The 13,878-nt window shown below is 32.4% G+C and overlaps 3 protein-coding genes across 3 annotated transcripts; all 3 read left to right on the forward strand.

The window, feature by feature from the left end:
- The first annotated feature begins 4,290 nt into the window (after nucleotides 1-4,290).
- On the forward strand, nucleotides 4,291-6,009 carry LOC126687434 (uncharacterized). Its single transcript, XM_050381995.2, has 3 exons — nucleotides 4,291-4,519; nucleotides 4,605-4,745; nucleotides 5,629-6,009. The coding sequence occupies exons 1-3, from the start codon at nucleotides 4,328-4,330 to the stop codon at nucleotides 5,770-5,772; spliced, it is 477 nt and encodes a 158-aa protein (XP_050237952.1). The 5' UTR covers nucleotides 4,291-4,327; the 3' UTR covers nucleotides 5,773-6,009.
- An 822-nt stretch (nucleotides 6,010-6,831) lies between these two features.
- Nucleotides 6,832-10,728, forward strand: LOC126687248 (probable anion transporter 4, chloroplastic). The gene is made up of 9 exons (XM_050381730.2): nucleotides 6,832-7,382; nucleotides 7,519-7,745; nucleotides 7,845-8,211; nucleotides 8,399-8,443; nucleotides 8,540-8,686; nucleotides 9,268-9,405; nucleotides 9,490-9,523; nucleotides 9,820-9,999; nucleotides 10,318-10,728. Exons 1-8 carry the CDS (start codon nucleotides 6,930-6,932, stop codon nucleotides 9,993-9,995), a joined length of 1,587 nt encoding a protein of 528 aa, XP_050237687.1. The 5' UTR covers nucleotides 6,832-6,929; the 3' UTR covers nucleotides 9,996-9,999; nucleotides 10,318-10,728.
- A 148-nt stretch (nucleotides 10,729-10,876) lies between these two features.
- LOC126687249 (calmodulin-binding receptor-like cytoplasmic kinase 1) lies at nucleotides 10,877-13,714 on the forward strand. Its single transcript, XM_050381733.2, has 6 exons — nucleotides 10,877-11,305; nucleotides 11,400-11,641; nucleotides 11,710-11,878; nucleotides 12,015-12,104; nucleotides 12,202-12,500; nucleotides 13,150-13,714. The coding sequence occupies exons 1-6, from the start codon at nucleotides 11,098-11,100 to the stop codon at nucleotides 13,483-13,485; spliced, it is 1,344 nt and encodes a 447-aa protein (XP_050237690.1). The 5' UTR covers nucleotides 10,877-11,097; the 3' UTR covers nucleotides 13,486-13,714.
- Nucleotides 13,715-13,878: the final 164 nt, after the last annotated feature.

The following is a 13,878-nucleotide window of genomic DNA, read 5'->3' on the forward strand; positions in this document are numbered from 1 at the left end:
CTCTTTACTACCATGATAAATTACTCAATATTTTTGATAAAAATTACATAAATCTGTATCAATCTATTTTACTACATTATGGATTGTCAAGTGTGTCTAAACTCTAAATGATGAAATGGTCAACCCACGAAAGAACACTGTAATTTGCATCGAAATTTTAGCCAAATTTGTTTGTAGTCATAGTGATAGTCCCATACATTATACTACAAATATTTCACATTACAATGTCAATCTTGGAAATAGAGAACCTTAGGATTCTTTTCTTTTTTGTTTTTATTTTGTTTATATTATTCAGCTAAATTATTATTTTAACCAAACTTAGATCCAACACTTTTTACCAAATTGCACGTGCACTGCACTTTTACATTATACTTAGGCTATGTAGATAATCGAATCAAAATAGAGAAATTAAATCCACCAAAATTAATTTTTTTAATAATTCAACCAAAATTAATTAATTAGCCTTTTTGGTATTTTTTTTAAAATATTTAGTTAGTTTGGTTTTAATTTAATTAATTTATTGTATTCTTTAACAAATTTGTTAGTCTGATTTTATTTTTTAAAAATTAAACTTTATCTATGCAGTTTAATAATTAAATAACATTATTTTATATGTATTTAATTTAACTAATTAAAATATACAATTTAGTTATAGTTAGTAATATTCAATTCTAAAAATTTATTATCAATTTTTTTTATTAAATCCAATGTTTTTATATCATTAAGTTTATAGAAAAAAATTATTCATGTATCATTAAATTGAAAATGAAACTCAGTCGAACCGAACCAATATCAATTTTATTTTTTTATTTGGTATAAATTTTATTGATTTAAAATTATTTTTATAAATTACTATTTTTATACATAATTTTAATAATTAAATTTATATCACATATTTTTATGAAATTAAATTTATTTGTTTAGTTTCATAAGTTTGAAATTTATAAGTTTAATAAAATTCATATATTTCTGAAAAATAAATTCCAAACAGTGAGTTAATAGAAAAAATAAATACTTCCTCCGTCTCAATAGAATTGTCCACTCTAAAAAAAATTGTACTAAATTTTTTGTCCAATTTCAAAAAGTAACTAATTTTTATATACAATTCTTATATTATTTTTATTTAAAATTTACTAATGAATAAATTAAAAGTAAATTATAAGTGGATTTTATATTAAATAGGCATATGATAAAAAAAAAATTATATAAAATCTATAAATAATAATTGCTCTATTTCAACTATATGATAAAGATAAAGTGAAAACTCTATTGGACGAGCATAATAGTATAACCGAAAATATACACTAGTATCAGTGAAAGTGTGTAGCCTAGGCTTCCGATTCTTGGAACACCTTTCCAAATTGCACGTGCGCAAGTGGTCCTGCAGAAAAACATAGACCCATCATCTAATAACAAATCATTTTTTCTTTTAAAATTAGCATTAGAAATTTAGAATGACACATTTTTAATGCTAAATTTATATAGAAAATAAAAAAATGTTATGTTTAATATAATATTTTAATTATATTTTTAAAAATATATTAAATACAGTGTATATATATATATATTATCATAATAAATAATAACAATACTGTATTTTATTATTTGATAATATATTAATCATATATTTTAGAATTACTTTTGTCTGCTCTCTTTTTTAATATGCTAATAAACTCTTTTTGTAAAAGTATTAAGATAATCGATGAACGATATATCAATAATTTTTTTGATTGTATTAGTGTGTCTCCAACTATTGAAAGATAATTGATCGGAATTATAAAAATAAAAGGATAAAGAATACAATTTAAAATAAAATAAAAAGAAAAAAGAAAACGAAATATGTGAAAAATATCAAGTGTAAAAAAATAGTAGTAATAGAATTATAAATTATTATTAATAGTTAAAATTTAGTCGATAGTTAGTGTAAAATTTACCACATGATACTAGTGTAGCTAACACTACTACATTTATCAATTTCACCCATTTAAACATTAAACTTTTATAATCCAAGCAATAATATAATTATCAGAGTGCGAATATAAAATAGACTTTCATAATACTTCATATTAACTACAAGGTAGAAAGCAGTTTTTTTTACTTTTTGGGCACAATTAAGCCTTTGTATTTTAAAAATTGAACAATTAAACCTTATTATTTTAAATTTCTCAGGTCCCATTCTTTTAAACTCCGGTAATATAACGAGGCCAAGTTCTGTAACTGCTCATTGAAGATGATTGATAAGCACTAACCGCTCCTCATCAGTGCCATAAGCAGTGTCGTGGTAGACGACGGTTCTCCTTTGTCTCCGGCGGCGGTTATACGGAAATTAAAATCTGGCGATGACATTGACAGTTATTTCAATCCATTTGCAATAACTGCCCGCATGCACTTCCACCTTCCGACTAACTTCGATGATCACCCGCACCACCACAACATGGCAGCACGACCACCATAAGTGATTGAACCGGGCCAATAAAAGTGCTGAAAGTCCAAACCGTTAATGCAAGTACTCCGTCATAAGTAAGACTTTTGCTTTATCACTTTTCAGTAGTATGAATCTGATGATGGGTAGATTATTTTTAGAATTCACTCTAAACTGATAAATTCTAATTAAATTGATTTGTTCTGAACTAGAAAAAAATATAAATATGGATTTTATGTGTTCATGGATATAATACCTTTAGATTATATATTTTGAAACTCAAAATGAAAGCCTGATTTTGCATGATCAATAAAATGGTTACCTCTCACCCAAACAAATTCCATTGGAGAGAAGAAATATATTTTGTAAGAAAGTCTTTACAAAAACAGCACACTCATCATCTTTGCATTTTTTATCGAGTTTCAATTCCAACTGTTCATTATCATAAAAAAATGAAAAGAGTAATAGAGGAAATGAAGATGATGACTCTTCTATAATGTCGGCGGCGTTATAATCATTTTAGCTTTTGTTGTATTTTTTTAGGATTGGGATTCCCTCAAGTTCAAATAAACTTGAGGGGTCATGTTCATAATCTACACCGTTCATTGTAAAATGAACGGTGTAAATTAATTTGATTAAAATTGTACCTTTTTGATCTACACCGTTCATTTTACAATAAACGGTGTAGATCGTGAACATGACCCACTCAAGTTCATTTTAAACTTTAGGGAATCTCAATCCTTTTTTTATTCTAACTTGGGGCTAAAATTTTCTATAATCGATTATCATAAACTTTTTCAAAAGTACATTTTTCTATTGTTTCTTTAGATTTTACTATATAAATTATAATTTTAATTTACATCATATTATTTTAATTAGTTTTTATTATCAAGTTGTTTTTAGTAGTTTGTTGTTTATATTCCATTCGACTTAATTAGCAATTTGCCCCTTCAACTTGTAAGCAATCGGCAATTAACACAAAAATTAACTTTGTTGGCAAATCAATACACAAACTTGGTGATTATGGGCAATTAGCCCATTTTGGCAAATTAACTTGCAAATTTACGGGACAAATTGTCAATTTAAAATACAATTAACTTACAAATTAAAAGGGCAAATTACCAAAATGGGACAAATTGCTCATAATCACCAAGTTCGTGTACTGATTTGCCCACCAAATTAATTTGTGTGTTAATTACACATTGCTTAGAAGTTTAGGGGGCACATTGCTTAGAAGTTTAGGGGGCATATTGCAATCTATTCCATTTCCTATTGGATGTTTTTTTTTGTCGAAACCTTATTGGATGTTTATTTTTTCTTTGTGGGTGTTTATATATGGTATATGGAGAGTATTTTTATAGTAATATTTGCTTAGGTAAGAGGAGCTTTTCAAATGGCCCCTCTAACTCTCGTCCTCTGTCGTCAACTGATGGAGCTCCGCTATTATCAAGTATGATTAATCTGATATTTATATTACTATTTTTTAAGTTAATTGATCAGGTTCGCTATGCTGGTATTTCTTACTCTAAATGATTTTGACATTTTAATTTTACATGCTACAAAATTAAGGTAATACTTTATACTATTTTAGTCGATACCAACAGTAAGCAATTTTAATTTTTAAATTTTATCATTTTATATTGTTACCATTCGTTTAACAAATTATATCATGCATTAATATTATGATTTGTTAAATCAATGAGTAATTGGATGGCTCAATTATTAGCCGCTAATTTTTTTTTTAGTTTTTTTTATTTAAAAATGGTTTATCATTTTTATGAGATGACCTTTTTTTTATATATATATAATTATGTACTGTTATCTTTGAAAAGAAAACATATTTCCGAAAAAAAAAGAACCGTCGTTTGAAAATCAAAAGTCAGAGCTCAAAAAAGAAAATCACAAATGGAGAAAGCAAAAGAAGTTTTCAAATTAACCGAAGAAGAATCAGCAACCGTGTCGCAACTCACCTTTACGCCTCACCGAGTCGGAATCGATTGCAGCTTCTTCGAAGATTTTGCTCTACGAGGCATCCGAGTTGACAGAGTCGAACCCGGTTTCGTCTCCTGCACTTTCAAAGTCCCTCCTCGTCTCACCGTAAGTTAATAATAAAATACATAATCATAAGTTACTCCGTAATTACAATTTGATTAGAAATGTTTGGATAATTTTATGGAGACAGGATAGAAGCGGGAAATTGGCGACGGGAGCAATTGCGAATTTAGTGGATGAAGTAGGCGGTGCGGTGGTGTATGTGGAGGGACTTCCGATGAATGTTTCGGTGGATATGTCTATCTCTTTTCTTTCCTCTGCTAATCTCAATGTGAGTAATTTTTAATTCTTTATCTATATTGTTTTCGCTTTGTTCTGTTTGGTTTTTATTAATTTTTCTGTTTATAATTCAATTTTATTTGTGTTCATTGAATTCTTGCATCAGTGGTTGAGTAATCAACAATATGCTGGGGAAAAAATGAATTAAAATTGATTACTACTTTAGTGATTTTGGTGTTAGGTTAAAGATCACAGTTTACTGAAATTCCATCTTTTAAACTTGAAATAGTAAGCCATTTTTGCAGAAAATGAAACTGTTGTAACTTTGAATTGAATTCTTGGACATGATATGCAGCTAACAAGTTTTATCAGATCAGTTTTTGTTTGTGCTCAATGCATTTTTCTTTTTTACAACGTGGGAAGGGAGGTTTGAACCGGGTCTTCCAAAATTGAATGTAATGTCCCTACCGACCACTAGGCCAAGCCCGTAAAGACTTTTGATTACAGTTTTTAGCAATGCATCGATTACAGTTTTTGTTTTTGAACTTCTAGTATACAGACTTTCTTTTAGTAGTTTGTATCGTGATACGCAATGTATGAGTTGGAGAACATGAACTTTTGTACCGAGCTTGGCGCTTGTTATAATATTTAGTAGTTGATATGCACCTTGCTTATGTTGTACAGAAATGCTAAAATGGAAAAGGATGAAGCAATTTTTTTTTTTAACGAGAATAGGCTATAAATATGAAGTTCGCGAGTTTCATTAGCGATTTCGAAAATAGAAACAAAATGCTGAAATGTTGGTCTCAAGTCTCAACGAGTTTCCATACAACATAGCAACTTCATGGTCATTAGAATTTGATTGGTCAAGGCTGTGTGATTAAGACTTCGTATCTTTCTTTTTAGTTTATATTATTATATTTGTTGGGTTTCAGGATGAATTGGAAATCACCGGTAAGGTTCTAGGAAGAAAAGGAGGGTATGCTGGAACAAGTGTTCTTGTGAAAAATAAAGCAACAGGGGAGATAATTGCTGAAGGCCGGCATTCATTATTCGGTAAACATACTAGCAAAATGTGATTATGTCTCTCTTGTTAGGTTAGGTAACCGCTTGTACACTTACCGTGTCATTTCACAGCAATAATTTGCATCTTGTTGTGTATGAATATCCTTTTTGTACCCGTAAGCTTTACATTACTCAATGAAAAAAATGATTATGTGTATTGGCAGAGGAATAGTTTTTTCAAATTGCTCTTTTAGCATATCTGATTAACATCACTATCTGATTCTATTTGATTGATTTTTATTTATGATTTTTCAATGGTCTAGTTTGAAAAATGTGGTATTTTTAACATTGTGATTATATAGTGAAGCTAACCAGGATAGTCCTTGATGTTTGTAGAAGTGGATGTTTCATAATTGCAGTCATATTAATAAGTGCAGAGTAATATTAATAAGTGCGTCTTGCTATAGAATTAGGGGAATTTCTTAATCACACCAGATCTTCATGGATCATTCATTCCTTCTCATGTAAATAGCGGAGTTTACTCACGGGAGAGGGGTTCTTCGTAAAACCGGTCCAGGTAAGAATTTCCCATGAAAAAAACATTGTTTGATGATTATAGACGGTTGCAAAACTGTGCCTTCTCATGCCAGAGAATATGCAACATATTCTACAGTGGTTCATTTCACCTCCAATTTAGCACAATGTAGCACAATGGATCAAAAAAGTTTAAATTCGTGGTTTTGAATAAAAAAAATTCACAGTTCGTCAATTTTGTGTATTTTAAATAATATGTATAGATAACAGATAGAGGTAGGGAAGATTTAATTTAATCCACCATAGGACAATGTTGCTTAACGCTTGTACAATTTGAACTATATCTTATTGGTACGGTGAAGAATAATAGTAAAGCATTATATCGACATAAATTCGTTTCCAACTATTGAACTATAAGATTTGAATTCCAACTGCTACCAGAACAAACGAAATTGAAATTTAATTTTAGTGAATCTTTGAATTTTGATTAAGCTAAAAAAATCTTGATCTCTCAACCTTTCATTTATTCATTTTTAATGTTTCTAAAAGAAAAGGCAACTAGACTAAACACTGGTACTTACTACTCAGCTAACAAAACGACACCGTGGAATATGGCCTGCCTCTGGACTCAGCTGATAAGAACAGAGTTCAACAAAACAAATTCATCACTCCCTCATTTTTCAAATTTAATCCAAAAATGAAGTCGTCTTCTTGTAATTCAGTAGCTCTAAATCACTCTCTTCCTCAATTCAAACACCAGAACACCATAACAAATCCGAAACGTTTCACTTCAATTCCATTTCATTCCCCAGCTCCCTCTCGTTTCTCCGATCCTCGAAACGCTAATTCATTACATTTCCGGCAGTTACAATATCATAATTCTGCTAAAAGAAACCAATTCTCTCGAGTTAGGGTTTCATCGGAAGATGCCGCTGCTAAATTCAGTTCGTTATCTAAAGAAGAAGAGGTAATAGAAGGAGAATCAAGTGGTAATTTTAGAGAGTTTATAACATCAGAGAGAATAAAAGTAGCAGCAATGCTTGCATTAGCTTTATCTCTATGTAATGCAGATCGCGTTGTTATGTCTGTGGCTATTGTTCCTTTGTCTCTTGCTCATGGTTGGACCCGTGCTTTCTCTGGGATTGTTCAGGTAATTCTTCTACAATCAAATTCATTGCATAGTAATTATGAATATGTAATGCTTATAAACAATTGGCTACTGATTAGTACTTTGTCTTTAATTATTTGTTGAGTTGTGATTGATTGGTAGATATTCGTTGTGGCAGTCTTCTTTTCTGTGGGGATACTTAATTTCGCCCATAGTTGGGGGGACTTTAGTGGATCATTATGGGGGTAAGGTAGTTATGGGATGGGGAGTCGCCCTGTGGTCGTTAGCTACCTTTCTTACTCCCTTTGCAGCTGAAACTTCTTTGTGGGCTCTAATGGCGATGCGAGCCTTGCTTGGCATTGCAGAAGGTGTGGCTCTTCCTTGTATGAACAACATGGTGGCGAGGTATTAGTTAATGGTAGCCTCACTACAACTTGTCTTTTGTAGTTAAAGAGCGGTGAAGCTAAATTGTTGAAGAAATTATATGACTCCCTTTTCTTTTAGATGGTTTCCGCCGACGGAACGTGCCAGGGCTGTTGGAATTGCGATGGCTGGATTTCAGCTTGGATGTGCAATTGGACTCACGCTATCCCCAATCCTAATGTCACGAGGTGGTATATTTGGGCCATTTGTAATTTTTGGTCTATCTGGATTCCTTTGGGTTTTGGTTTGGTTATCTGCAATATCAAGCTCCCCCGACAGAAGTTCTCAGATATCAAAATGTGAATTGGACTACATTCTAAAGGCAAAGAAGAAATCTTACCCAGTTGAGAATACACCAAAGACAACAAGAATGATCCCACCTTTTAAACGCCTGTTATCTAAAATGCCTACATGGGCTCTAATTGTTGCAAATTCCATGCACAGCTGGGTATGTCTGACATACTATTTACTTGTATTCATGTATCTGTTTCTTGATCATTACTCGAACTGTAGTACTATAGGTCATTCTACCATAGGGCCCAGCCCTAAGTTCTATGATACAAAAATTTGAGTATATTCCTTTGACTTTAGCATTATTGTTTTTGGCACTAATTTAAAATAATATATTTCTGCAGGGATTCTTTGTCATTCTTTCGTGGATGCCTATCTACTTTAACTCGGTAAGGCCAAGAGCCAGGCTAGTTATACTTATTCTTTATTCACTGTGGGTTTTCCGCAGATTATTTCAAGTGATATTGGGTAACATGCAACTGCAGATTTATCATGTCGACCTCAAACGAGCAGCATGGTTTAGTGCTGTTCCATGGAGTGTTATGGCATTTATGGGATACTTTGGTGGCATGCTGTCAGACTTGATGATAAGGAATGGCATAAGCATTACTTTGACTCGCAAGACCATGCAGGTGTATTTAGTATACAATCTATATGCATCTCATCTGTTCTAATGTTAAATATACAACTTTACAACCGACTGCTGGTCATTACACATCTAGTTTTAGTCCAAGCAGGAGGAAATAAGTAAATTAGTGAAATTAAATTTTTGACTTCTCGTTAAGGTTAGTATGTCTTTTGATGTCCTAGAAATGCAACAAATAATACATATCCTTTAAGTCAAGTCAAAAATGTTAAACTTCTGCACACACATGGTTTCTGAATATTTCTCTCACACCTATTCTGTATGTTATAGTTTAATTTATGGCAATATAAGCATTATGTAAGTGTTGTTTAAGTCTTATCTATCTTTGGTGTATAAAGGTCTTTGAGAGAATTTATATCTGTTCAGAGATATGACTGCAACTGAATTACACCTCACTTCTCTCTCTTCCATAATCCTGCTTACAAATTATGTAAAAATACTCCTTGAGACTTCATTTTTTATTTCCACAACTTTTGCAATGCCTTTTTTTAATGGTTGTTTGCATGTATATCTATGATCTGGCTTTCTCTTTTTATTCATGCTAATTGTTTAATTTGTCTCGTGCAGTCAATTGGTTTTATTGGCCCAGGGATTGCTCTTATTGGTTTGACAACTGCAAAAAGCCCACTTGTTGCATCTGCTTGGCTTACAGTAGCAGTTGCCTTGAAAGCTTTTAGTCATTCTGGTTTTCTTGTGAACTTTCAGGTTGGTGTAGAGAAAAACTCAAATTATAAGATGGTAGAATTTGTTTTTTGTGTTTCTCTAACCTTTCATATATTCTTTTTTCAGGAGATCGCTCCGAAGTATTCTGGTGTCATACATGGTAAATATAATTTTAATTGGGTTCTATATGATTTGCTGCAATATGCTGCTTGCCGATTATTTTTACTAGAAAATATATTCATGTAGAAGATATAGATCAAAGGAAAACAACTCATAGGCTTGTTAATGGGGAAAGGATGGTGGGGTGAGCTAGAGTTCAAAAGTATAGTATTTGGTTGGAGAAGTAAACGAGATAACTAAGGGGTAGAATGTTTAAGAAACTGTTGAGGAAGTAGTCGGTGTCAAAAAGGTTTTAGATCTTTATTTATGTGTTAACTTGTCTGCACTGTGTTTTAGGAATATCAAATACTGCTGGAAGTTTAGCTGCCATAGTGGGAACTGTCGGAGCTGGTTTCTTTGTTGATCTGGTTGGCTCTTTCCAAGGATTTCTGTTGCTTACATCACTTCTATATTTTCTCTCTGCCACATTCTATATTATCTTTTCTACTGGAGAAAGGGTGAATTTTGATTAATTGGGTTAGTATAAACAACTTCCCTTCTTTCTCATTGTCTTTTCATTTCTCTTTGTTATAGTGAATTTTCCATTCATTTACGTATCCTCATAGTGCCTGGGAAACAATTTTAAGCATAGTTTGCACTGAAAACCTGTTGGCATTTGACATTTTTGTTCCAAGTGATAAAACACAAATAGTTGAAATTCATCGTCACTTCTTGCAATTTGGAATGCATGCTAGATTAATAATTGATACACATCGTATAGTTATGGCCCTATTAAGTAGTTTGGTTCTGCCGTTCAGCTTTTTAATGAACTGCGTTTACACTTTTGACTGACAGTTATCAGAACAAGTTATGCCCTTCACAAAATACTAGACAAGATTTGGATTATACAATGCGGTCTGTTGTTGCAACAAAGAGAGCTGTTCAAGGTAGTACAGAAGTTGGGGTCATACTCTCATGCACAGGATATAGAGTTTAGATTTTGCTTGTTTTGACTTCTGTTTTGCCTGTTCTGTATGATATCAAAGAAAATAAGAAATGTACAAGGCTATCTTTGTAGCCCCTCGAGTATATAGTTCACTGCTTCAGGTGTGTCAGAGTTTCTGACTCGACACAATTAGCAAAGTTCGTGCGAGGAGGTATAATTCTAGATTTGCTCAGTAATACCATCTTGACATTTATTTTGTACATCTGGGGGCTATGATCATATGGAGGAGTATGTAATCTCCCGGCAGCATGGTTGTTCGATTCTTGTCCCATCCTTATTTTTCTATAATATGATGTTTAATTTCAGATAGAACTGCTTGTATGTTATGAGATATATGGAGCCAAGTTTCAGGTGGCCAGATTTACTTGACAATTGGCTAAATGGGATCAGTGCGTAAGAGCTCTATCATAGGCAGATTTGGTCAAATATAATTGATTCTAAGATAAAACAATTAATACATATATGTGCTAATTGGCGGGATTCTATTGACTTGGTTAAATAATATAAAAGTCTGTTGTGTTTGAACATCTTTCCTATAGGACAAAAAGAAAAGTATTTTTGTTTGAATTAGTCCTATAAATATGATATATACACATAGATAATCAATTTTTACAAGGCATACACATCTGATGTCTTTGCAAATGAGGAACACATCTACTCCCTACAATTTACAATCAAGCCAAAGAAGACACAATTCTGTAACCAGAACATATCCTGTCTTGAAATATATACGCAAGGTTACTGGAGTCTTTACATTTTTCCTTTTCCGGCGAAAAAAGGCTAGAGGAGATGTAACTGTTGCAAAGAAAAGCAACAATCTGGTTGAGAAGGTTTCCTGTAAGCTATACTTTTCCTTACTCTGCATTTTTATGCGAGAAAAAGTCAAACTTTTATTCTTGATTCAGAATCTAATTTTGCTTACAACCTGCAGTTTCAACTGATCTTTCAACAGGAAGCAGTAAGAGTAATTCAAGATTCACTTTCTCTAGTTCTTATGGATCTTCTAGCACTGCAAGCAGAATGGTTGGAACAGTCAATTTCACCATTGAAGAGATTTATAAGGCAACTGAAAATTTCTCTCCAGCAAATAAGATTGGAGATGGTGGTTTTGGAACAGTTTATAAAGGGAAGCTCAAAGATGGATCTCTTGTTGCAGTAAAGCGTGCTAAACAGGTACATATTTGTAATGTATGGCAGGAAATGAAATGTGGCATCAATAACTAGTTGAAACTCTGTGGCAGAATAATTATGACAAGCGTTTGTCTCTGGAATACAAGAATGAAGTACTTACCCTCTCTAAGATTGAACATTTGAATTTGGTGAGATTATATGGATATCTAGAGCATAGAGACGAGCGGGTCATTGTTATTGAATACGTCAGCAATGGAAATCTTCGACAACATCTGGATGGTAAGTGCATGTGCATCAATGATTGCTTATTTAATACCATGCTACAATTATTAATAAATGGGAGTGTATGGATTAAAGTTTAAAGAGTCCTTGTATGCGGATGTTCTATGATTAGATGATAATGTTCACGGTGTAGGCACACGAGGAAATGGACTAGAGATCGCTCAACGTCTGGACATTGCAATTGATGTAGCTCATGCGATTACCTATCTTCATATGTATACAGGTGACTTGATACTCAAGATAATTGATTGTGCATATCGCTGTGTTCGGATAATATAATTTTTTTATAAGCCTGAAAAAACTCACTCATTTTCTGACAGATCATCCTATAATCCACAGAGATATAAAAGCATCAAACATCCTGATTACTGAAAAACTCCGTGCCAAAGTAGCAGATTTCGGGTTCGCACGACTGACAGCTGGGGATTCTGGTGATACTCACATTTCAACTAATATCAAAGGAACAACAGGCTACTTAGATCCTGCATACCTTATGACATATCAACTCACTGAAAAGAGTGATGTCTATTCTTTTGGTGTTTTGCTTGTTGAACTGATGACAGGAAGACATCCAATTGATCATAAGAGACCATTGAAAGAGAAAGTAACTGTAAGATGGGTGAGTCCTTCAATTTTCTTTTATTCATATATGCTTAGAGGCGTGCAAAAACTGAACCAAACGGATAAATTTAGTTCGGTTTAGTTTGATAATAAATAAAATTTTCAGTTTTTTGGTTCAGTTTGATTTGGTCTGAGCATAAAAAAAATTCAGCTAAGTTTTAGAGCAAACGAACCAAAAAAAACAATCGACCTAAGTAGTTCAGTTTAGTTTATAAATTTTAGATTTCTAAAAAATTTGGTTGGTTTTCATAAAATATAAAATTTCTATTTGGTTTGGTTAGAACCAAATGCACATCCCTATGAAACAGTAGTAGTGTATATTTGAATTTTCAGAAAATTGTTGTTGATTTCAGTCCTCAAACTAAGAAGCGCCATGATTCAGCTTTCTGTTCTTCTGGCTCGCATTACTAAATTGTTGCACCGAATAAGAATCGCTGACACAGAAAAGTATTAAAATAAGAAAGAGTGAAACTACATTTTTTAAGTATAGGTTATGAAGATAAAGTTTCTGAAGCGTTTCTGAAAATGAAACGAAGCGCTGAAACGCTGAAATGTAGGACTCGGCAAGTTTCCCGTGCATTATAAGATTAAACTGATATAAACAACTTTTTCCCTTTACTAATCATGAAGAGCATCTAAATGTGCAGGCAATGCAGAAATTAAAACAGAAGGAAGCTATATTAGTTATGGATCCAAGGGTAAAGAGAAGTCCTGGTTCAAACATGGCAGTAGAGAAAATCCTTGAATTAGCTAGCAAATGTGTTGCCTCTCTAAGACCATCAAGACCTTCCATGGAACAATGTGTTGAGATTCTATGGAGAATCCGAAAAGAGTTGAAAGAAAATTCTGCATCTGCATCTGCATCTTCATCCTCAGCATCTTCATCTCATCATCAGTCTGCAAATTTTCCTGCAAGAGATCCAAAGAAGAGCAGAGAAAGAACATTTGGGATTAAAGGAGAGTATAAGTTTATTTCTGCATGAGAGAATATGAGATTTCTTCAAACAATTATTTTCTTGCTAAGTTAATGTTCTTGAAGTCTGAGAAGTGGGTGGTTTTGTTTGCAGTCTTTAATCTTCGATTGATCTGTTCTTGAACTGCTCATTAAGATAGCTAAATCCAAAGCAGTGTTGAAATTCTGCAATTTTAATTGTTAAAGATGTATATCTAATTTTATTGAATCAATTTTTATAAGATGGTTACTTTTTACTACTATGAAAATGAAAATTAATTATGGACTAATTCAATTGATTTAAAATATACTCCCTCCGTCCCAATAGAATTGTCCACTTTGCCTTTATCACACAGTTTAAGAAAAACAATTATTGTTTATAAGTTTTATAAAATTTTACTTACTTTTCTTGTCATACCCCTAT

This window comes from Mercurialis annua, linkage group LG6, assembly GCF_937616625.2.
Source record: "Mercurialis annua linkage group LG6, ddMerAnnu1.2, whole genome shotgun sequence".
In the NCBI taxonomy this organism is placed as follows: Eukaryota; Viridiplantae; Streptophyta; class Magnoliopsida; order Malpighiales; family Euphorbiaceae; genus Mercurialis; species Mercurialis annua.